The sequence below is a fragment of the Xiphias gladius genome, chromosome 22 (genome assembly GCF_016859285.1).
Source record: "Xiphias gladius isolate SHS-SW01 ecotype Sanya breed wild chromosome 22, ASM1685928v1, whole genome shotgun sequence".
Taxonomy (NCBI): Eukaryota; Metazoa; Chordata; class Actinopteri; order Istiophoriformes; family Xiphiidae; genus Xiphias; species Xiphias gladius.
In genome coordinates this window covers 15022100-15043800 of record NC_053421.1, presented here as the reverse complement: position 1 = coordinate 15043800, position 21701 = coordinate 15022100, and the positions used below count along the sequence as shown (strand labels likewise).

The following is a 21701-nucleotide window of genomic DNA, read 5'->3' as shown; positions in this document are numbered from 1 at the left end:
ACTGCATTATGTGTGTATTAGCAATTTGACTGTGGGAACCTGATTAAGCGCAAAGCTATTTAGTAAAATGCACCGTGTAAGCACAATACATACAAATAAAATAAAAGCCTTAAAATGACATTCTACAGTACTCTTTTTCAGCCACAGAAAGGCACTAAAGCTTCATTAGTGACTATGATGGACTGATATTTAATTAAAAGGCAGATGAACCCATTTATGTCAATGTGATTATAAAAAAAAAATTTTTTTCCAAAGAAGATAGGATGGGAACCGTTGAATACGGAAATGTGAAAGAATATAATATTCTTATGTTTGGTGCCAACCTTGAAACGCTTTGCAGTGCAGAGCACTTTAACTGCCAGTACGTTCTGCCGTTAAGTGCCGGTATTTGTGCACACATTGATCGTTTTAAATATTCTCACTTTTCTGCATTCAACGGCCCCCCCCCCTCCGTTTTCTTCGTGTTACTACTGACCCCCTTTTTCCTAAATGTACTTTTCATTGTGACCTTACCATCAGTCATGTCTATTTGATCCTTTAACCATGTTAACAAAACCACACCGGGTTAACTCGGGTTAACCAGAGCGTCACTGGTGTAAGAGTTAGAAAGTACCACTTGCCTGTTGGAATGAATTCTGAATGTCACAACCTTAAACAATAACTGGCTCGTGACGATGTAAAATATTTTATTGCATGCACAGCTGACACTGGTGGTCACTCCATGGTTTGCCACATCATGCAGACCAACCAAAACAGTGTGTACAAAAAAAAAACAGTAATTAAACTGAATTAATATCTATAGAACAAATAAATAGTTCTGAAATAAATAAATTTATGTATCCGGAATTTCAACATATATATACAGTATAAATAAAATCAACTGTACATTGTTGATGATAAAAATGAAATTCAAAATAAGATAGATTCCTTCTAAAGCACGCTATTTCCATGTTCACCGTGAGCCTTAAAATCCAAAAATATACAAATAAAATTTCAAGAACATAATGCAACATTCCATCTACAGCACTTCACAACGCCTACTGAAAATGGCCTAACCTTGGGGCAAAAGTGAGCATTTTCAGTTGACCAGTTTGGACAATAAATACTGTATCTTCTATGACTACACACTATACAGTTGTATACAGTGGTAATACTAGACATTGTACATAAGCAAATGGCTTCTATTTTTCTTCCTGTACTTATTTTTGTTCAGAAGGTGCTGCAGTATTTGATTTTGCTATTGCTCTTTATTTATTGGGACACTTCACCCAAAAAACACAATAAAACCCATTTTTCCTGTATAATATCGGTCAGCCTGTAGCTCAGTGTCCAAGCTGAGTTACATTTGGTTCAACTAGAAAGCAGTTCTCAGCAAAAAAACTGTTCACAAGAAGGGTTAGTGTGGGTTGCTGTGAGTCACCACGTTGCCGTCTTTGGAGAGATGTCGCTACTGAGTTTTCCAAATGCTAATTTCTGGTACCATCGTACCAAAACTATGTGGCTAGCTGATCCCCTGATACGAGGAAAAAAATGCCTTGTATTGTGTTTTAACCTGAACTTTAAAGACCAACACAGAGATGTAACAGAATGCATCTGCTGTGCCATTTCACTGATTGTCCGCACTTCAACTACATGGAGATCCTCACGCAAATGCTTTTAAAAAGATGAGCAATTAGCATTACCTTGAATGGGCATTTTTATGGTATTTGGCACTAATGTACGGGGTTATAGCTCACACACAGAGAGACACAACGTTTCACACAAACACACACACACCAAACAAATACAGTATACTGTATATCAGTTTCTAATTCCCTGCACTAATACCATATGAATTTTGTAAAGTCTCATCTAATACACTGCACTTAAAACAGTGGGAAACCGTATGGTAAGAGAATTCTGCTATGTAAAAATAGATAATGAAAATAATATATGAAAATGTTAAATATTTAACTATAGGTTTAACAATCCTTTTTTACTGTTTCTGTAGAATTAGTTCAGTTTAGCAAGACATCAGCTTGTGGATTGTACTGATTCAGAAGTGACTGCATGTCCAACATCAGGCAAACAGAACATCTGGATCGTGTCAAACTGAGAAAACAGAGGTGTGCGCACGGTATAGGACTGAAATACTCTTTGGTTAAATCTAATGAAACAACCCTCTGGCGCCAAATGGGTTCACACTGTCTGTAAATACGAAATCATGTAACATGAGTCAATCTGCATCTAATAATCTTAATCAATGCATGTGACATGACCTGTGTTAAAAGCTCTGAAAAGGCTAGTAAGTGGACCTTTTCGTCCATTGTACTGTTCCCATTCTGGAGAATGAGCTTCCATGTTCAACACTTTGTTTACACGTTCATCTTTTGTAGATTTTTAATGGTTGGGTAGGATTTTACCTACAAACTCTTTTTTTTGCAGGCTGCTGATTCACCACAGAGGGGAGCTATTGGGTTGTTCTTTACCTGCCAACCTCTGCCACCTGTAGGAAAGCAAAACAATAGCAGGATCAGCAGCAGCAGTTTGCACCTACAGAGCTGGACCCACTGGTGTTGCTTTCTCTTCCCAACAGGCAGCACAAGTTGACCTAAGTCTAACCTAAGATGTGTCTCTTGCTGCTTATTCCTGCCTCTGGTGAGAGTTTCCTAATTGAGCGGCTCCCTCCTGTGGTCGGCTAGGATCTTGCCGTGTTCCTCTGACTTCTGAGTCCTGAGAGAGAGATGAGACAGCGATAGATTGTTCCCGTGGCGATCCAACAGTCTGGCTGACAAGGGTGGGGACTACGGTAAGAGCAGCTCTCTAAGCACGGGGCTCCAGCCTGTGTGACAGTTCAAACAGGGTCTGCTGATTGTCGATGATATGAAGGTAATCAATGTAGGCTCGCACTTCGGAGCTGCTCTTCTGGGTGATGCCATTTCCTGGAAGGAAAAGGAAGATCTTTTAACTTCCAAGCAAAGACGGCAGCTCCCAGGGCAACATTACACTTTTTGTGAATTTTAACCACTGACTCAAATCAGCCTTTGTTGGTGATTACATCAGGGTATTCATGCCACGGAGAAAAATATGTAAAAGCCTAATTATTGGTCACAACGGACATTTAAAAAGTAAAATGACTGTGTATTATCATTGCAAGTAGTATTAAGCTGATTTAAACTACATAGAGATTTCTTGGGAAAGGATCAATTTAACGGATTTTGTTATTTACCTTGCAAAAATTGGTGCCATGCCATTACATCATTAATGAGAAGTAGATCGGAAGTACAATGAAAAGTATCTCACACCCTAAAATGAAGACTGAGTGATGTGAATACTTACCCATGTGATCTTTCTGACACTGCCGGATGAGCCGCACTGTGTCTGCAATCATGTGCTGGAAATAAAGATGGACACGGGCGTCATTCAATGTGACATTTTTCGATTCAGCGCTCCTGTATGTTTTCTGGGGCAGAAGCATACAGTGTTAAAAGAGGTCCGCAAACTTACCAGCTTTTCAAAATTGACCAGGTTATCATGAAACGTCTTGTTGCCTTCGTGAAGGAACGTGATATCTAAAAACGGATTTGACATTTTGTTAGTATTCACCAACAGGTATTTGAGGTGAAATGTCGGCTTGTTTCTTCACGTCAAATCCCCTGATAGAAATATCTCACAGCGCTCTCCTCCCAGAGTTAGACTAGTTGCTGGGTACTGAAGTGACAGAATAATGAGCGCACCTTTCAGTAGCAGAGGAAGAAAGGGGATCTTTGGTGCCTTCATCTTCTTGAAGGAGTCCCTGTAGGCCTTGTGGTTCAGTGACGGATCCTGTGAAGACATTTTCAAAACGAATGAGTCTAATCCTCTGGGGGGGGGGGTGCCTGTGCATGCATGCTTTGTTAGAGCTGAATTATGTCAGCGGCAGGGACTAATGATAATATAAAACACCTGACGTTTTGCCTGATGTTCAGAAATGAAAAACATCTGTTTGTTTCACCTCATATAAACTGAAAGACAGGTGTGTATTACCTGTTGCAGTGTAGATTAATGTAGGTGTTTTTCATTTAAATTCTTACACAGAAAACAGATACGGTGTAGTGTGTATTGCATACACTGAGTGCCATGAATTGCACTTACTGTAACTGCATCCAGCTCGGAAAACAGCCTTTTGAATTTCCCAGGAATTTTCTGCAGGGGTACAACCGGGATCAGATGCCACATACTACAGATTTATGGTGGTACAGATGAAAAAAAGAATTCCTGCCTGTAAGGAAAAAAAGGACATCCTTACCTCCCATGTCTGACTGAGGCGACTAACTGCTGCAGCGTTCAGGCCCATGATAATGGCAAAGAAACAGTTGAGGTTCCTCTGTGCTTTACAGCTATAAAAGATCAGTGGAGCACACAATTCAGTTACTTCCAGGGGCACGGCTCAACAGCGCAAAAGTAGATGCAGTTTATTGATTTGCCACTGGAGGGGGCAGTATTCCCATGCAAATCCAAACCCCTCACCCTACAGATATGCTGTAGTTTTGGCCATCAGTGCGAGAAGCCAGTGTGTATATGATTACAATCAGTAAAGTGCCAGTCAAGAAGCACAGGGGTGTGAGTGAAGCTACTAACTGGGCAGCGATCTTGATGAACTTCTTGATGAGTTGGACCCTTTTGCAGAGCGTTGGGCACAGCAGCACCTCAGTTATCACCCACAGCTGGACTTCATCGCAGCGCTGCAGCAGCAGCTCTAATGCCGCAGTGTGGTTACTGCTGGCATGGCGACTGAAGGTGAAGTAGACCAGTTCTTGCTGGAGAAGAACAACATGTACTCGTGAGCTGTACGGAGCAGGGCATGTGGTGCCAACAGTTCAAACAGTTTTGACCCCTTGAGGCCTACAGGGCACATTTTCAAGGCAATGTATTATGAATAAGGCTTCAAACAGTGGGACAAACCTCATGTATTGAGTCAAAGATGGTCCAGTCAAAGTTCGTGAGGGCAACAGCCACATCCCATGTGTTTAAACTGAGCAAGCGAGCCGTCCTCTGTTGCAGCTCTGAGTTGTCTGTGAACGGGTACTGAAGCAGGAAAACAAAAGGAAAAAACAACATCAAACAATGGTCAGAGCTGTCAGTTTACCCAGTTCTTTAGAAATATTGCCTGAAAGTCTGATAGGATCACTCGCAGAAACATTTTGGCAGAAGTTAGCTCATGTTCCCAGATGGGCGTATTCATTGCCTCTGAGCGGAGATTTATTAGAAAATAGTCTAACAGAGGCCACTATTTTGACACTAAATGTATGTTTAAGCTGAAGGGACAAGTTGCATCGAAAATTCCTACCAAGACCTCCCCCAGGTCCTTCCTGCACAAGTGCAACCTCCCCACCGGCTGTAGAAAATTGGAGAAAACTCTGTCCTGAGGCTGCAGGAGGAGCCTACCTGCGGAGGAGAAAAACGTATCACAAACAGCAGAATGCCATTAAAAATCTGTCAGGCAGCGTGTAAGCAGCCATCAGTGGTTCTAGATAAGACTCTCTGTGCCAGGCACCACTATGAGGTAGCCAGTCACTTCAATTGCTGATAAGAGAGACCGACTTTATATTACTGGTATGTCAATGCTTCTCTCTTTTAACTAGTCACTAGGGATATATGTTTGGGTCAGCTCTGCTGATTGCAATCTCACACATGTATATCTGGGCTCAATATACAACTCAATATTAGAAAAAAAGTATGAAATATTGTGAGAAACTGAACTATGTAAATGAGTTTTTCTTGGGAAATATTTCTTTTCCATTCCTACTAGTGTTGCAGCTCACTCAAACAGTACAACCTATGACTCAAGAAAGTTCAGAATTGCCTAATCTGATTTATTATGGACTAAATAGTACATTTGTATTAAATTGTAGTTCTGTGTTTTTGTTAATAATAAGGAAAAATAATGAAATCTGCAGCAAATGTTCTTACAAACACCAGGAATGCACATTACATTATAGTTGTATGTACTTTACAGTGGTGTGTAGCTGGCTGGCTAGAATGGTAAATACCTCCAGGATAAGTCACGGCCACCAGTGCTAGTTCCCCCTGGGGGACATCCATCCTTTCTGCCACTGCCTGCAGCAGCTCCTGGGCCACTACACCAACATGGGCCCTCATACTGAGGTACGAGTCCATGGTGATATACACATGACACAGCACTGCAACGGAGACAAAATATTGTTTCAGGAAAGTATAATATAGAACACACAGTGGGTGAACCTGTCCTTTAGAAGACGCAACAACTCATAAGGCAAAAGGAATGCATAAGTCATAACTCAGGTGCTTGCATTTTCAAACCTTCTCATTCATTCCCTGGATAGATTCCCATTGTTCTAATGTTCAGACTAAATGCCTCCCTGTCTCCCTGTCCTTTGGAAACAACGTATGATGGGAAGAATGTGTGAAAAAAAAACGCCACGTTTTACGACTTACCCTCCTTGTTCTCCCTCCGTGTGCCTCTGGACTGGGGCCCGTTCTCTTTCAGGCTCAATTGGTGGAAAAGTGCCTTGCTCTAAAAAGAAGGGAAATGCGTGGATTTTGACACACATTCATACTGCCTGAGAACATTGAGCTTTTCGGCTGAACCACAGAACAATGCCTTTAGCAGGAAATGTGAGGACAACAGGCTCAACACCCAAATCAGCGTTTCAAAGAGGGCAGCCAGCTCTGTTTAATAAAATTCCTTCTGTCTTAGTGTCATAAAGAGATCTTAACTTACCTTTCTTTGAGGGGAATATTCATCCACCGTACTGGAAAAAGAAGAAGAAATACATCAATGAGGTGAACCATGTCTACACATGCACAAAAAGAATAACAGTACTTTGTTTTCAAAAACCTGATCTGCTGATTTTCCTTGGCCTGCAGCTACATCTAGTATAAAAACAACTTCACTCTCCACACAGCCTATAATCAAGTTAACATTAGTGAACACACATATATATATATATATATATATACTCCTTTGCTGCGTTTAGTATATTATTTAAGACCAGTCTCAAGGCGAGATTAAGTTCTTAATGGATTTTAGACCGTCCAATGTGATCGCTTCATTTAATCACCCTATTCTCATCAGTTAGTCCCAGCTAGCATGATGGATAGCCCCCTGTCCATTATCATCCCTCAGCTTTTTCTGGCCTCTGCATCACAATAGGCATGTTGGCACAAAGCCTGCCCTGAGGGATCCTGTCTCGCGGGCTGGCAGCAGTCCTGCACTAATGAAAAACCTGACTCCCACTGTCATGTCAAAACAGAGCTCAAGATCAGATTCGGGCTCTCTCTCTTCAAAAACCAGAGTCACCGTGGATGTAGCTAAGCTCGGTGAATTATAATGACGAGGGGGAAAGCGCAAGGGAAACGAGTATTGTGTTGTTTCTAAGCTTTCAGGAACATATGACTTGAGCTTTGTTTTGCACAAAGGCTAAAGACTAAAACCTTCTCTATATCCTTCTATAAAAAAAGACAACTTTTAGCTTTTACTCGGCAGTAGATTGCCACAAAGCAGTCAACCCTGCCCTCCCCTGCCGGGAGGAGCCTGATTGTGAAAGGCTCATAAATAGTAGAGTATGTCAGTTAGCAATACCCACACAAAGTCCCCTACTACTAAAGGAGTGGGTGCTGGGGGGCTCCCTCCCTGGATATAAACATGAATAAGGCAGAGTCAGATAATGGCAGCAGAGTCAGGTTGAATTATCGGCACTAGTTTCTAATGGGCGGCAGGTTGGAGCATCCCCAGGGAGAAGATCTGATAGAAGGCTGTGGTTAAGGGAGAGGGAGTGGGACACGGGTGTGGCAACGTGTCTGGTTACTAGGGGTCGTTCACACTGTAATGCCAAAGAGCATTGTGATGCCTATTTTTAATCAAACCAAGAAATTGTAGTCGTAGCTACCTTAGGGAAACTACCTGTCTTATAAACATATACATAGCAATGCACTCAGTACAACAGAACCTAATTTCGCAATATTATTGGGATTTCTTTCTCCAAAATGGATTTATAAACTCAGCACAATATCTGCAAAGATGATTATTATCAATATTACTTTATTTAGGTAGTTATATTTTGCATTATGTCTGTATATGTATCTATACACACATACACACATATATATGTGTGTATGTGTTTGTGTGTGTATTCATACTGTACGTCCCTGATACCAAATCCTCAACTACCTTCCTACCTAGCGCCAGTCTGATAACAGTAGTTTCTTTTTCCCAAATTGAAAATCCGTAAACCTCGCTGCGTGGAACTCACTGGGATCATTTTCAAATAAGGTAACATTAATGCAGACTCAATATCGGAGCCATTACCAACCCAGCGCATTCCTGTATGTACTGTATTTTTTTATTAGATTGTGGACTAAATTACATCATGACTTTATTATTCAACAAGTCAGAAGCCATACTCATGTGTATCACTGTGTTTATTTATATGGATGTGCAATTATACTGGTGTTTGCCACCATTTATAGCCAGCAGGCTTGCAATTGTGTCCAGTCAAGAAGTGGTTGAACACACTTTTTTCTCATGGCCTCAAAATTCTTGTCTTTCTTCAATTTTTAAGATTCAACATGAGGAGCTCCATGACCTTCATATTTTCACGCATTAAACCTCAGAACACTGCAATCACTCTTCAATCTCTGAATGGATTCATTGATGAGAAGCTAAATAAAGGCACCGAGCAGAGAAGAAGGTCCTTCTTTGTTCTCAGAGACCAGCTAGTGTCTCTGCTTCTTCTCAGACCTCCAACAGTCATAGTTCTTACAGGCTGTCGTACACACCCAGACTTGATCACTTTTCCCATTTTATAGATCATTTAAGTGTGTATGTATTGGATTACGCTTTCTGTATTTACTTCTAATGTGAGTTTTAATATGGTCACTCACTGTCTGCGTCGCAGCTGGTAGAGTTTCTGCAGTTCCCTCACATCCGTCTCCAGGGCTGGTTGCTCATAAAGATCATCCAACACGTAACGGTACAAAGTCTGGAAGGAAATGTCAGTTTTCATTTCTGCCTTATTAAACTCAGCTCACACCCAGTTTCCGCCCATTTCCTTGTACATTTTGTTTCCTACCTTCATGAACAGTTTGACATGCTCGTCTTCTCTTAGGAAGTCTTTGCAGAGAGACATCCACTGTGACACCAGGTGCAAGACTTTTCGTTTCCTCTCCAGTGCCTCCTTCCTGTCCTCTTTCCCTCTGCATCGCTTTGTGCAATAGGTGGGACTCAGTTAAGGCTTCAGCACAGATGGAGAGCGGGACTTATCCAATGCAGTATACGATGAAGAATGAATAGAGCCAGTGTGTGTGCGATGTTGATTTAAGTACAAGTGGAAAGAGAGACTGTTGGATGAACACAGTTAGCGGGTCAGTAAAGCAGTCTTCTTTTTTTGGATAAAACATGTATTTCAGTCTGCAGCATTCACAGAAGAGGGTTAATGTGTGTGAATCCTTGTAATAATGTTCCCATAAACCCCCCCCCCATTCAAGGATATTGTCCCAGCAGAGCTTGACACAAATCACTGGTTGACATGAACACCGGGTAGGTCAGCAGAAAGTCATCCAGAAGTGTATCTGCAAAGAGAAATACATTATTGACAATGGAAACAAATATGGTACATTTTCTAGTAATATAACTTAACAGAACCACCAGAATAGTTCAACAGCTACGAGTTCCGTGGTTTTACAGTATGTATCTCACTCTAGAGAAAAACCTAAAATAAGATTAAATTCTCTGACAACCATATGAATCCTATATACACAGCCTCATTAGGTTTGTACTGTGTTGCAGGATGCTGGAGGGCAAGTACACCGACGACCTTGATAACCATATGATTAAGGTTTGCTGGGCTGCACATGCAGATTGCCCACACTTTTAATTGAGTTGACAGCTCAGAGAGTTGGCTTCAGTTTTCCTATTCCATCTTAATACCAGATGGTGAGCCCATTCTTTAGTGTCACATATCAGTTAACGAGCACTAAGCAGAGACATTTCAGAGGCAAGCATAATGTCAGAGACGTTTTGATGGCACTTGATTCTCCATGGTCAGTCTGAGATAATGACTCTGAAACCAGTGAGGATTCTTCACTTCCATTTTGCTCCAAGTTCAAACAAGCCCTTTTACTAGCTTTATCTTCTGTCTCACGCATTCACTGTTGCAGGCTGTATCGCTGAAGATAAGCCAAAGTTAATGTGTCAGCTGACTCTCTCTGACCTCTGATGAAGTCTATGTTTTCAGTGTGATTATCTTGTGCAAAGAAAAGCAATCTGATATTGCTTAGCCATCCCCTTAATGTGTTTACAAGCAGCATTTTCTGCCACTGTATACTGTATCCCAAGGTTACACATGGGGAAGTATTTCTGTAAATGGATTAACTCAAAGTTGGTCAAATAGATCACCGGCTGCCTTTGACTACTCCCCGTAAGATAAAATGCACTTACAGTCTATTTGAAGTGCTAGACGAAGGAAACTGGACCTGTTTGAGGTTCTTGAAGACGTTTCACCTCTCAGCACTTAGAACCCATCCCATCCATGCCCTGGATGACTTAGAATCTTCAGAGACACTTGTATTCTGCATCATCACAACACGAAACGCGACTCCCTTTATTTCATCGTCTCTTTTCAAAACATACAAAGCCCCTTCCTGTCCGGAATCTGTACGAATAATTACTTAAAATGTAAGTAAGTATTTATGGAAAATTATAACCAGCTGTAAAACTCTGTTTCAGAAATTGACATAACAGCCACTAATATAAATTTCTAAGGGATAAAGAAAAAGAAAAGGACAGTAACGTCCAGACATGATGACTGGCTAAAAGTGAAAAGCTTTACAAATCCTATTAGGGCCAACCCCCTCTCAACGCCTTTGTAAGTGTGCCTCACACCCAGAATTGTAAATTTGCCCCTTTAATTTCACACTGGCTTCCCAGGGCCTTTGTGTGCGTTCTGGTCCACAGGACTCCCTGACATCATTATGTTAATCCGTGCAGAGCAGCTGTGGATGCATCACTCACCGCTTATGAGAGGTTGCACACTCATACACATGTAGCTCTCACAAAGAATTCAGTAACGCACCTTACCACAAAGCCAGAAAACAACACACAAAGGATCACCGACCCGCTCACATACTGTACTCAACCTCCTCCCCTCCACACACACACACACACACACACATACATTCAACATGCATTGATCACTCACGCTGCCGCGTGTTTGTGTATTTTCTGCAAGCTATCTTAAACGAAACACTTTCTCCTGAGTAACAGCTTGCATACTACTCGGCAGGCTGTAAACGCTGCTAGGTTTCTGAAGCTGGAAAACAGCATAAATATTTAATTTTACAACCTTGAGACACATTCTCAAGTTTTTCTTGGTAACACAGCAGAAATGAAGCTGATGTCCTGCAGAGTAAACATTTAATCCAAACTATTTGGCAGAAGATGTGATCGTTTCACAGATCCAAAAATATTTATGCATGCATTGTGCTGTATAAATATAGTTTAACAAAAACTGTTTGGCTCGTTTGTGACTCCTACAAATCATTTTCATTTTTATTTAAGCTTTTCAGTTTTCATCAGTAGTTAGCTTGGATTAGAGAAGTGAACATAAAATGTACAAAAATTGTAAGTGTATATTCTGCTCTTCGATATAGTCCTCTATTACACAGAATCCCACTTGCAGGCAGCCAAACCAAAACAAATTTCGTTTCCTTTTCAGGGGGAAATGCAGAATGGATTCATTGATCCAACTTGTCAGGCTACTGTGAAATCAATCAACCTGTCAATCAACCTGCCAATGCCTGTAGCATTTCAGTAAGTACTTGTAAAATTGATCGATGCAACCTTTGAAAATAAGCATGTTAATATGTCACTTACAGGCTCGGTATCCACCACAAGCCATCAATTGGTGTAAAAGCCTTAAATTAACATGATAGTCTGTATTTAGAGATATTACATTTTTATATCCGGTTACTTAATGTGTTGTTTTTTTCACTACAAATAATGATCAAACCCGCATGGTGCATCAGTGAAAGAGCTGGAACATCCTCTCATTTAAGAACACAAATGTTCCATTACATGTTTTTCTGACCTGGGTGCAGGCAGACTGAATCTGTGCAGAGTAAGAGTCGATAGCTGCACTCTGAGATTGGGCACAGGAAAGAAGGCAACACTGAACACTTGTGAATGCTACCCACATTGCTAGCCCACAGAAGGACAGCTGAGCATATCAGAGATCTTCACCACTGCAGTGGTTCACGCTGCTTTTCCTCAAACATTCCCGTGGTGCTTTCAGAAAAGTGCCATCTCTTGCAGCTCCTCTGCATTCTGAATTTTGTTTACGGAGTGCTACCAATGGTGAGATAAAAATGGCTTTTCTAATGCGCTGTGCTTCATGTAAGTCAAAAAGACAACATCAATTACTTGCTACAATCATCAGTGATGTTGCTGCACAATCTTTCTGAGCTGTCCTAGAGAGACCGACCGAACACGAACGAGCGCAGCTTGGTGGATGTTCAAGTAGATTTTTTTTGATGAACTCAAGGATCTCATTCTATCATGCTTCTGCTGAGATGAACCTCCAAGGGCACACTCAGCAGTTGCACTAAAGCATATAGAGCTTCAATGCTCACTCAGAAACAACCAAAGCCAGCAGGAGTCAGACTTTGAAACATCACTGAGTGCAGATCAATTGCTGTTCAGGACTCAGTTCATTCCTTCTGCTCCTCAGGTCTCTGGCTCTTTGACCCTGGGATATCACTCAGCATCATGCTCTAGTCCCAATGGAGGCTTAACTTCAATACACTCATTGCAAGGTGGACTAATGGTGAATGATTCATCAGCAACACACTGCCTACTGAGCCCCCAGGAAATTAGCTGAAAGATAAAGTACAGATGGGTTTATTGTGAAGACGCTAAACCCAGACACGTGCAGACACTTCAGCTTCATGGTAAACTTAACATCGATATTAAATACTCAATCATAGCAATAAAATATGCGATTCAACATAAAGCATAACTCTCTTGTGAATGTAAAATGCACCATTTTGCAACTGTAGGCACATCTCCTGAGAGGACATTTAGATCAATTTCATTTACTTCCTCATCAGAATGAGTAATGATCTCTGGTATGGGGTTAGCCCATCTCCATCCCACTCAGAACATCTGTGGCCACTTCCATCCTCAAGGAAAAATCTGAATCTTTCTCTCCTTTTTCTCCCCTCCTTTCCTCCCCTTTACATTGTTTCTCCTTTCTTTCTAGTATTCATCCTCTCCTTGTCTGACAGTGCTGCTGCTCTCAATCATCACCTCTCATCGAGCCATCTCTCCAGCTTCAGCAACAGAGACTCTCCTCTACCTTGGCAACAGTGGCACATTATCACGTACCTGCTGGGATAAGAGGAAATGTGTTGATTTGTCATCGCTGTGAGGCTGGACACGCAGTCCATTACAACCTAAATGAAATTATATGAGCAACTCAGCTACTTCCCTCCCAACATCATTGGTCTTGCATAGGCACACCTTACCAATGCTATAGTCATAAAGTTGTCTTGACCATCCACGCACCTAATATAGTCCTATTTTTCTTTTATTTTAAATCTCTAAAATAAAAAAAATGTCATACTTAAAAACTGAAAGCATGCAGTAAAAACAAATGGGATGATAAAGTTGCAGGATGTGCTGACCTGACTCTTTTCCCTGGGTTGTTCCCTGGTAGTCGTCAAGTGTCAGGTCATTCAGCAAGTGCTCCAAGATCTTCTCTGGGGTCCCCGATACCACCACGTACCTGTCAGACACAACAGAGTCAGTTGATGAGTCCTCCTCGATAGAGGACAGAGAACGGCTGCTGCTCCACTCCTCCTCTCCCTCTGTCCCCTCATCGTCTATGTAGCGAAAGTAGGGGACGTCAAAGGTGGGCATCGTCACCGGCTCTGCCCGGCTGGTGCTGTCACTGCTGCTCTCCTCGGAGCCCTCCTCGTCATCCTCGTCCTCCTCCTGCTCCACCAAAGCAGCATGGAGCAGCCTGCCCTCCTCCTGCCGCAGGTTCCGAGGCTGTGGCCGAGATCCCATTCTTACAGAGTCCCCGTGTCCATACACCAGCAATGTTGCCGCGGTTACTGTTGCACGTCCCCTTTACCCAGCCATCCATCCATTCACCCGCAGCTTATACAGCCTGGAGTCCACTGCTGTCTATCTCTCGAGCACACTGAGGTATCCCAGTATGTTCACGGCTGAAAAAGCCCCTGAATGAGTTGAATGGGAAGGGAGCCAGCAGGGCTCTGCCTCATAGCCCCATGCTGCTTACTTATATGTATTAATGGCATTTATGTGTAGGGAGTTGGGATGTAAGTGAGTGTGTGATCCAGAGAGGCAGAGAGGGAGAATGATGAGAGGGAGAGCACTGAGGAACAGAAACAGATAGTGAGAGAGGGAGGGAGAGAGGGAATCTATGAAGGAGGGGAGTGGGGAGGCTTACCTCCTGTCCCTCGCGTCCTCCCTCCCTCCTCCCCTCGCCGATGCAGCGAGGGCTGGCCGCTCTGACGACACTCTCTGGAGAACGAGCACATCGTGGCCCCTCTCCCTCAGACACACGCGGACTGCCTCGTCACTCTGGGGCTGGGGACAGAAAGAAGGGGGAGGGATCGTGTTATCACCAAGGAGATTCCCCTGTATTTTCTCCCACTCACACAAATCACCACTGATTTTCATCATAATACTCTGTCAAAGCCAGCACTATAAATGAAAGAGAATTTCCATATATCATTATTCAGTCCTTATCGGTGGAGCCCATTCAGGGATTAACATAAAAGACTCATACATATTTTAATTACTGAATCTTACGGAGAGCCTATTTAATTATGGGTGGTGTCTAGAGACAATCTGTTTTCAAGCCATCATAGGGTTAAAATCTGCAAGCCAAAAATGGTTTAGTGGTTTAGAGTTTAGTTTAGACTTTAACTCACATGGTAGCTCCATGTCTTGTGACTAACATGAGGTCCTATGAATGATAAATTCATCCTTATGTTGTCCACTGCCTCCCATTCTCTCTGTATAACTCTGTCTCTCTCTCTTTCTCCCTGAGTCACGCAGTCACACAATGTCACCCAATCACCATGTTATCAATCAAAGCCTCAGTGAAAGACAGTCCGCTCTATCCCACCCCTCAAACACATGTCAATTTTAATGACAGACTGATTATCAAAATTGTTGCCGAATAATTCTTCAACTAAACTACTTAATTAAACTAGTTAATTGACTAATCTACCAGTCAGATAATCAAAACACAAGGGATATCCATGTATGTAGGCTGTATCGTTTAAAAATATTGCTGTAATTATTTTCGTTCCAGCGTTTTAGAAGACAATACCAAGCACATATACAGTAGTACATCAACTTTGACTGCCACAGAAAGCTGAAATGTAAAGCAGGAGTACCTATATTCAGCTTTCTAGCTTAATGCGTGCTGTAGTTTGATGGATATGATGCTGTACATAACTGGTCAGTGTGAACATTCAATGATATTTTTCAAGAAGAGCTATCGAAACCTACCTTTTATAACTCTACATTGTAAACAAAATGGCATTTTGCAGCATCTCTGAACTATAAAGATGGCTGACAATGGAGGGTCTGGATGAGAAACATTGGTCTTAATGAGGAGTTCAGTGTATGGTGCACGCACACGCATTCTGCATCAGCCCCGTCCCTTCAACCTCCCTCTCCTGAGCCATCAGTCAATGCAACACAAGCCTGTTCATGCAATTAGCCAGGCAGACAGGCTGGAAGTGGTTGCAGTTTTCGGCCCTAATTGCCTTTTGCAAAGAAGAATGCAGGGCCCTTCAGTTAAGCATGACTTCCTGGCACATTAACACTTATCCGTGATCTTTGGACATATACACACAAACAGACATACACAGATAAATGCCTTAACACAGCACAAACATACAATATCTAATACAAAGACACACAACTGTGTCCATCACTGGGTGGGCCACATTTTTCAGCATTCACATTACACAAGAAGTCACTTGCATAAACAAGAAATGTTTTCGAACCCTCAGAACGGACCATTAATGGCAATGTTTGCTTGCAGTTCCTTCAGTGCTGTGACTCGTAATTCAAAGCAAGGTTTAGATGTCTCTTGGTGAGATCTCATGAATTAATTCCTTCTGTGTCCAAATATAAACACATACACACATGCAGGCACGCACAAAATTGCATTCATGTACTGAAGGGTGCGTCCTGTGTAATAACTGTATTATCCTGTCACAGGACCGACAGTATTAAGTAAGGTTAGGGTCATGACCAAAGGCAAAGAACTACAAAATTTCCAGAAAGGGAAGGCTGTGCTGATTAGCTTCCTGGTTCTTTGGGGAAAGACGCTGGTGGTTCTATCTTTATCAAGGCATGACGTAAATTGCGTGCTCTTAGGTTCATCAAAGTCCTCAAGTGCGCCGTTTTTTGTCTCACTAAGCGTGACAGCAAGGAAGTTGAATTCTTTACTATAATTAACAGTGTCTCAGTGTACCACTATGAGATTAGACAGAAAAACTAACCTTTCCTGACAATGAATTATTGATCCTGACTCAGCTGCTGCAGGCCACTACTCAGTGTGCACTGGGCTTTGTGGTTACCAGTACCCAAATGCAAAAAAAGAAAAAACCGGCCTCTATAGTGGATGTTCGTAATGAGCATTGAAGCCGCACAGTTCCTACCGTAGCCTGGAGCTGACCTCGACTCACAGGACTCACAGCTACCACTGAAGTCCTCCCAACTTGGACACCGTCAGCAGAAGAGTAAACACTACTTATCAGGCCTCTGCACAAAGTCATGTGGTTAAACAGTTTACTGTCACTTTCAGGGTTCAAGATGCATTCCACTGGCTAGAGGGACACTTTCTGTCTGCATGTCTCGGTGCTGCTGCTGCTGCTGCTGCTGCTGCTTCAGTTCTAGCACGCATGGTATGGAACACTTAAAGGGACCTGGAAGACATCAGTCCTGACAGTGTGCGGATTTGGTCTTAATTCCTCTCAAGGAACAGTGTACATCATACAGAATGAAAAGAAGAGAAATAATAAGGCCAAGGATTCATACATCAGGGTTGTTTTCAAAGAAGCCTTTGATGCAGATGCACTTCATTCTAATGACCTCCAGCAGTATTCCGCTGAAATTCCTGTTTAAAGCAGTAAGCTCTGCTAATATACTGTAAACAACAGTATGTGCATGTTAAGTACAATATTTGCAAACAAGCTACACTTTATGTATTGAGAGAAGACGACAGCTCCATTTTCTAATCTGATGTACAGAGCAGGGGAAAATGTAATTCATGAAATAATGTTACGTAAAATGTAAGAAAACTCTGAAGGTGTCACACACAACAGATGATCATGTGTAACTATCTCATACCCCTGAATAACTGAAAACAGCGGTAAAGTAAAGGGACAAAATTAAAAAAAAGATTTCCAAGTAAAAACTGTAAACTATACATTTAAACCTGATAGGTTTTTACAGCAAAATAATTAATGGAATTGCCTCTGAGCTACCAAAGGAAAACACCTAGAAACATGCTTGGTGAAAAAAACCTAAACACGTTTTATTAGATTAAAGGAAATGGATAACATTTGTGATTTCCCTGCGACAGAATCTCTCACAAATTTTCATAGACAAGCAGCCTACTGTATATTAAGCATCCCTGTTTCCACCAGATGGGATTTAACTGATTTCTAAGTGCTTTGATGTCTGGGATTAGATATTTGTATGAGTCACATGTAATACAGTATGTGCATTATAGCATCATTGGATTACTTTAAACCATTCTATAATCCAGAAACAATGATAGATAATCTCACATAATCCTAGTATTTATAGATAAGGTCAAGTATTAAATACAAGGTCAGCATATCTGGCCATTACCGCTAGGATTACACAAAAGATACGTACACACTTGCCATTGGTACACTCAATTTTCTTTTGAATTCAGTACAGGACAAACTTGGTACAATGCATGTAACTAAAAGAACAAAAGTAAGACAGATTGTTGTATCATGCAGCACTAACATTTGATCATACACAGATTGGCAGTGACTTAGTACTGACGAAAGGTCATTATATTGAATAACAACATAGATAAGCAGATCTAGCCTTATGTTTGGAGAAAAGGTCAGAGACCTGATGCACTGGAATCCACCCTGAAACCATACAATGTCTTGGCATGGGGGTCTGGCCACTTGCGTCAACTCTTCCTGCCATTGTTGAACAGAATAGCACACAGATACAGCTGGCAGGAAGGGAGAAGCTGAGCCCACTGTGAGGTCAGCCAATCACACGTCTCCTACACAGCTAACTGGCAGGTGATGTAATGTTTTAAAAAAAAGTGTGCAGGTTGAAGTGAACATAGAGTGCTTGTAGTTAAGTTTTCAGTAATGATAGATGGTAGTGGCACCGCTCTGAAATGAAAACCTAAAACATAAGAATGCCATGCTGCCATACTGACTGCATTTTAATGTGGGTTTGTTTCTGTAAATAGACATAGTGTATTTATAATGTAAATTTGTATGCATATGAATGCAGTGCACTCTACAGTATACTGTTATGATATGTTCTATAGAGTTATATAGCTTTTTGTTGTCTGGACAGAATCTATATACCAACATTCATCTCCAGAGAAAGAAGAGACACTATAGAATGTGTTGAGGCCAACAAAAACAGACAACAAATTAACATCAGTTTGATTAATGGAACACTACAGGGGGTGCAAGTAAGGATGCTTAGGCACAATGTTCACAAAACAGCAGCATAAACCACCACAGTATAGCCCTGAGTAAAATGGGCTATCTCATGTTCTCTAACTGAACATTCAAGGAGAAACTATGCAAATTGCGTAGGGCTCATAATGACATAAAGAGGACTATCTAATAAGCAGCCAGACTGACGTTTTCACTTTGACAAGGCCAAAGATAGCTGTTCAGTGAGATGCAACAAAGAGTACAGTATTGCGCACTAAGGCTTCAGTTCTGTATTAACAATTTTGCATATTTAGATGTAAAAACTGTAAAATCTGAAAAAACTGTAATCTTCTGACTGCAGCGGTGTTGTTGTTGTGTATCTCACCTCGCATGTCCTTTCCAGGGCCTTGCTGTGGTTCTGCAGGAAGCGGCAGCCATCCTTGGCCAGTCTCTGGACCATCTCCAGTCTGGACAGGTCCTCCTTGTCATGCAGGATGCATATGCTCCCCTGCTGCAGCGCAGGGGACACAGAGAACATGTACTTCAGGCCACAGTCCCACGACATCACCGGCTCACCAACTACTGGCTGTCCACCGGGCAAAGTAGCAGGATACCGGACTGTGAGCTCACACTTACTCTCGAAAAGTGTAAGAGGAGGTGAACAGTTCAAAAATGAGTGAATTTATAATGTGTGTTTCTTTGCGTGCTGTCCAGGTGAGTTAAAGAGTGTTCTGTCCCTGCAGCCAAAGTGAATCCCAGCCGCCGTATGCCTTGGTCAGCTCTGTAGCAGAGACGCTCGTGCAGACCAGACTTGATCAGTTGGACTCCAGGTATCTTTCTGTGTGTTTGGCTTTACTGAGAGTGAATGACATACTACCTCTCTCTCCGTCCTTCTCTTGCCTTTCACTACCAGGGAAGGGAGTGAGTTATGAACACGGTGGGTTCAGGAAACATCTGGTGAGCCAGACAGCCCCAAAAAGGAAGTTTCAAAATCTCCTGAAAGCAGGAGAGAGTCAAGATTCAGGACTGGGCAGGATACTTTATACTGGAAGGTCAAACACTTGTTAGGGTGGAGATGTATTACGTGTGTGTAGGTTTAAGGTCATCCGGGCAAAAGCACTAAAGCAATGCTTAACTGTTCTGTTTTCAATCAGAGTGAATACAATACAGTAAGTGATTGTCGCCTACAAGCAGCTCCTACAGTAAAATGTCATAGATGAGTAAATTATCCATATATTCATCACACAATAATAATATGGAGAGACAGGGGGGACCGGTTAATGCAGATGCATATGTAAATGTGTTAAGTGGAGGATTTTGTGAACAAGTATGTCTCCAGTTGCCCGTTGTTTGGAGGAGCAAGCAGAATAACAACTAACAAGAGCCCTTTGATAACAGGTAGTGCTAAAGCAGTTAGTTGATAAACTGGTTTGTCATAGGAAAGAAAACCAATCGACAACAACTTTGATAATCACTTAACAGTGGATTTATTAAGAAAAATTACTGAACATTTACTGGTTCCAGCTTCTCAAATATGAAAATTTCCTGCTTTTCAGTATAGAAAAACCCTATAGAGTTTACTGCTTAAGACAAGAAAAAAAAAAGAAAAAAAAAAGAAGCAAATCCTGACACTGGAACCATTAACTCTAATGATTAATAGATTATTAAAATATTTGCCGATTATTTTTTGGTCAATTCAACTAATCGATTTATCACATTTTTGTTTCAGCACTACACTAATTAATTGTAAATTTAATTGATAGAATAATAAATAATGGAAATAATCTTAGTTGTAGCCCTAATACCATCTTTTTTTTTTTTTTCTAACTAGGTAATCTGCAGTAAAGCCTTAAAAGCACTCTGTTGAGCTTGTTAGCACTATTGGTGCTGTAGAGCAATGTTTTGTTAAGATGGTCTATGAGCAGGAAGTGTCTATTTTTATTAAAGATAAATGAGCTGTAAGACACTTCCTAATTAAATGAAGCTTGTCAGTTGCTTAGCATACTTACAGAGGGACCAGCGTGATCTTGCATGGACGGACCAAGGGAAAGCAAGGACATTAATTTTTCATATGAACACTATCTATTATCGTCATATCTTTTTCCTCCTTTGTCAGCAGTGTGATGCTTGACTGGGTCCTAGCAGAGCCATACAATTGTGGCGCTGTTCCAAACTGCTGATACAGCAAACTGCTGAATGAGAAAAGGTCCCCTTCTCTAGGTGCTGTTTCTCTTTCATGGGAGGTGAGTCCCATCATTCCACTATGCTGTTTTGTTCTTTCAAAACAGCTGATTTGGGAAGATGCCCATTGCCCTCATATACAGTACAATATATGTCTTTAAAGGTGGATATCGGACTAATTGTCCATGACGTCAGATCATTTCACCTCCCTACTCTCAATTGGAAACTTGTTCATTATAGCTGAGGTCTCTATATTCAGAATGAGCTGATCAATCATTCCTCATCTGGTGAAACTTCACTCACTTAATAAAACAATCAAGTACTCCTAAATTCATCCTTAGCTTATCAGCTACACAAAAGTGGCTTTTGTTGATTGAGAAAAGAAACTCATTTTACCACATCATTTTAACCTTTTTAGGAAGTAAACTTAGCCAGTGTATTGTATGTTACTGTCTTCAGGTAATATATTATTCTATACCATTACACTATGGGAAGGAAACTAAGGAAATTATTGGCCTTGAATATCTAAAAACAACCTTGTCTTCCTTCCTGCTCCTATATTGAGCGTTCCGTAGTAGGACAAAGCCAGGAGGACAAGTCTACCTTTAATGTGCTACCACTGACCCAGTTTCTCAAGTAAATGAATTGCTAAGTGAAAATGCCTAAAGTCAGACTTCTTAGCAAGCTTACTCTAATACTGTCTAATATTCATACTGTTTTTAACCACCACTACCATGACAACCATGGGAGGTACACCGTTGCTATAGGCCTGAAGCACTGCTAAAGACTGAAAAAGTGATGAA

The 21701-nt window shown here is 41.5% G+C and overlaps 2 protein-coding genes and 1 long non-coding RNA gene across 4 annotated transcripts in view; 1 reads left to right on the top strand and 2 right to left on the bottom strand.

Annotated features, from left to right (window-relative positions):
* Positions 1-621: 621 nt before the first annotated feature.
* Positions 622-19707, bottom strand: LOC120784236 (rap guanine nucleotide exchange factor 5-like). 2 transcript variants are annotated; one of them, XM_040117846.1, is made up of 18 exons: positions 19103-19707; positions 14472-14611; positions 13681-13781; positions 9492-9570; positions 9072-9216; positions 8884-8981; positions 6722-6752; positions 6436-6514; positions 6012-6161; positions 5309-5406; positions 4924-5046; positions 4600-4778; positions 4268-4358; positions 4114-4164; positions 3717-3804; positions 3487-3551; positions 3319-3373; positions 622-2921 (listed from the first exon to the last, which is right to left on the bottom strand). In XM_040117846.1, exons 1-18 carry the CDS (start codon positions 19280-19282, stop codon positions 2803-2805), a joined length of 1872 nt encoding a protein of 623 aa, XP_039973780.1. In that variant the 5' UTR covers positions 19283-19707; the 3' UTR covers positions 622-2802. The 2 variants fall into 2 exon arrangements, with proteins under 2 accessions (XP_039973780.1, XP_039973781.1); XM_040117847.1 differs by having other exon boundaries at positions 13681-13813; positions 14486-14611.
* LOC120784237 lies at positions 9126-12908 on the top strand. The gene is made up of 3 exons (XR_005706414.1): positions 9126-9363; positions 11715-11809; positions 12726-12908. It is a non-coding gene; the product is annotated as an uncharacterized LOC120784237 (long non-coding RNA).
* LOC120783973 (solute carrier family 40 member 1-like) overlaps positions 19704-21701 on the bottom strand; it is a 4635-nt gene continuing 2637 nt past the window's right edge. Inside the window, exon 7 of the mRNA XM_040117380.1 lies at positions 19704-19713. Coding sequence (XP_039973314.1) covers positions 19704-19713 — 10 coding nt within the window. The remainder of the gene's footprint in view (positions 19714-21701) is intronic.

What these genes read in the sequence shown, in the direction of transcription:
- LOC120784236 (XM_040117847.1), bottom strand. Translation starts at nt 19,282, where the DNA reads ATGTCGTGGGACTGTGGCCTGAAGTACATGTTCTCTGTGTCCCCTGCG. An exon ending in AATATTCCCCTCAAAGAAAG is followed by an intron (nt 6,515 to 6,721) that starts GTAAGTTAAGAT and finishes CCTTCTTTTTAG; the next exon opens with AGCAAGGCACTTTTCCACCA. An exon ending in TGGTCAATTTTGAAAAGCTG is followed by an intron (nt 3,374 to 3,486) that starts GTAAGTTTGCGG and finishes CTTTATTTCCAG; the next exon opens with CACATGATTGCAGACACAGT.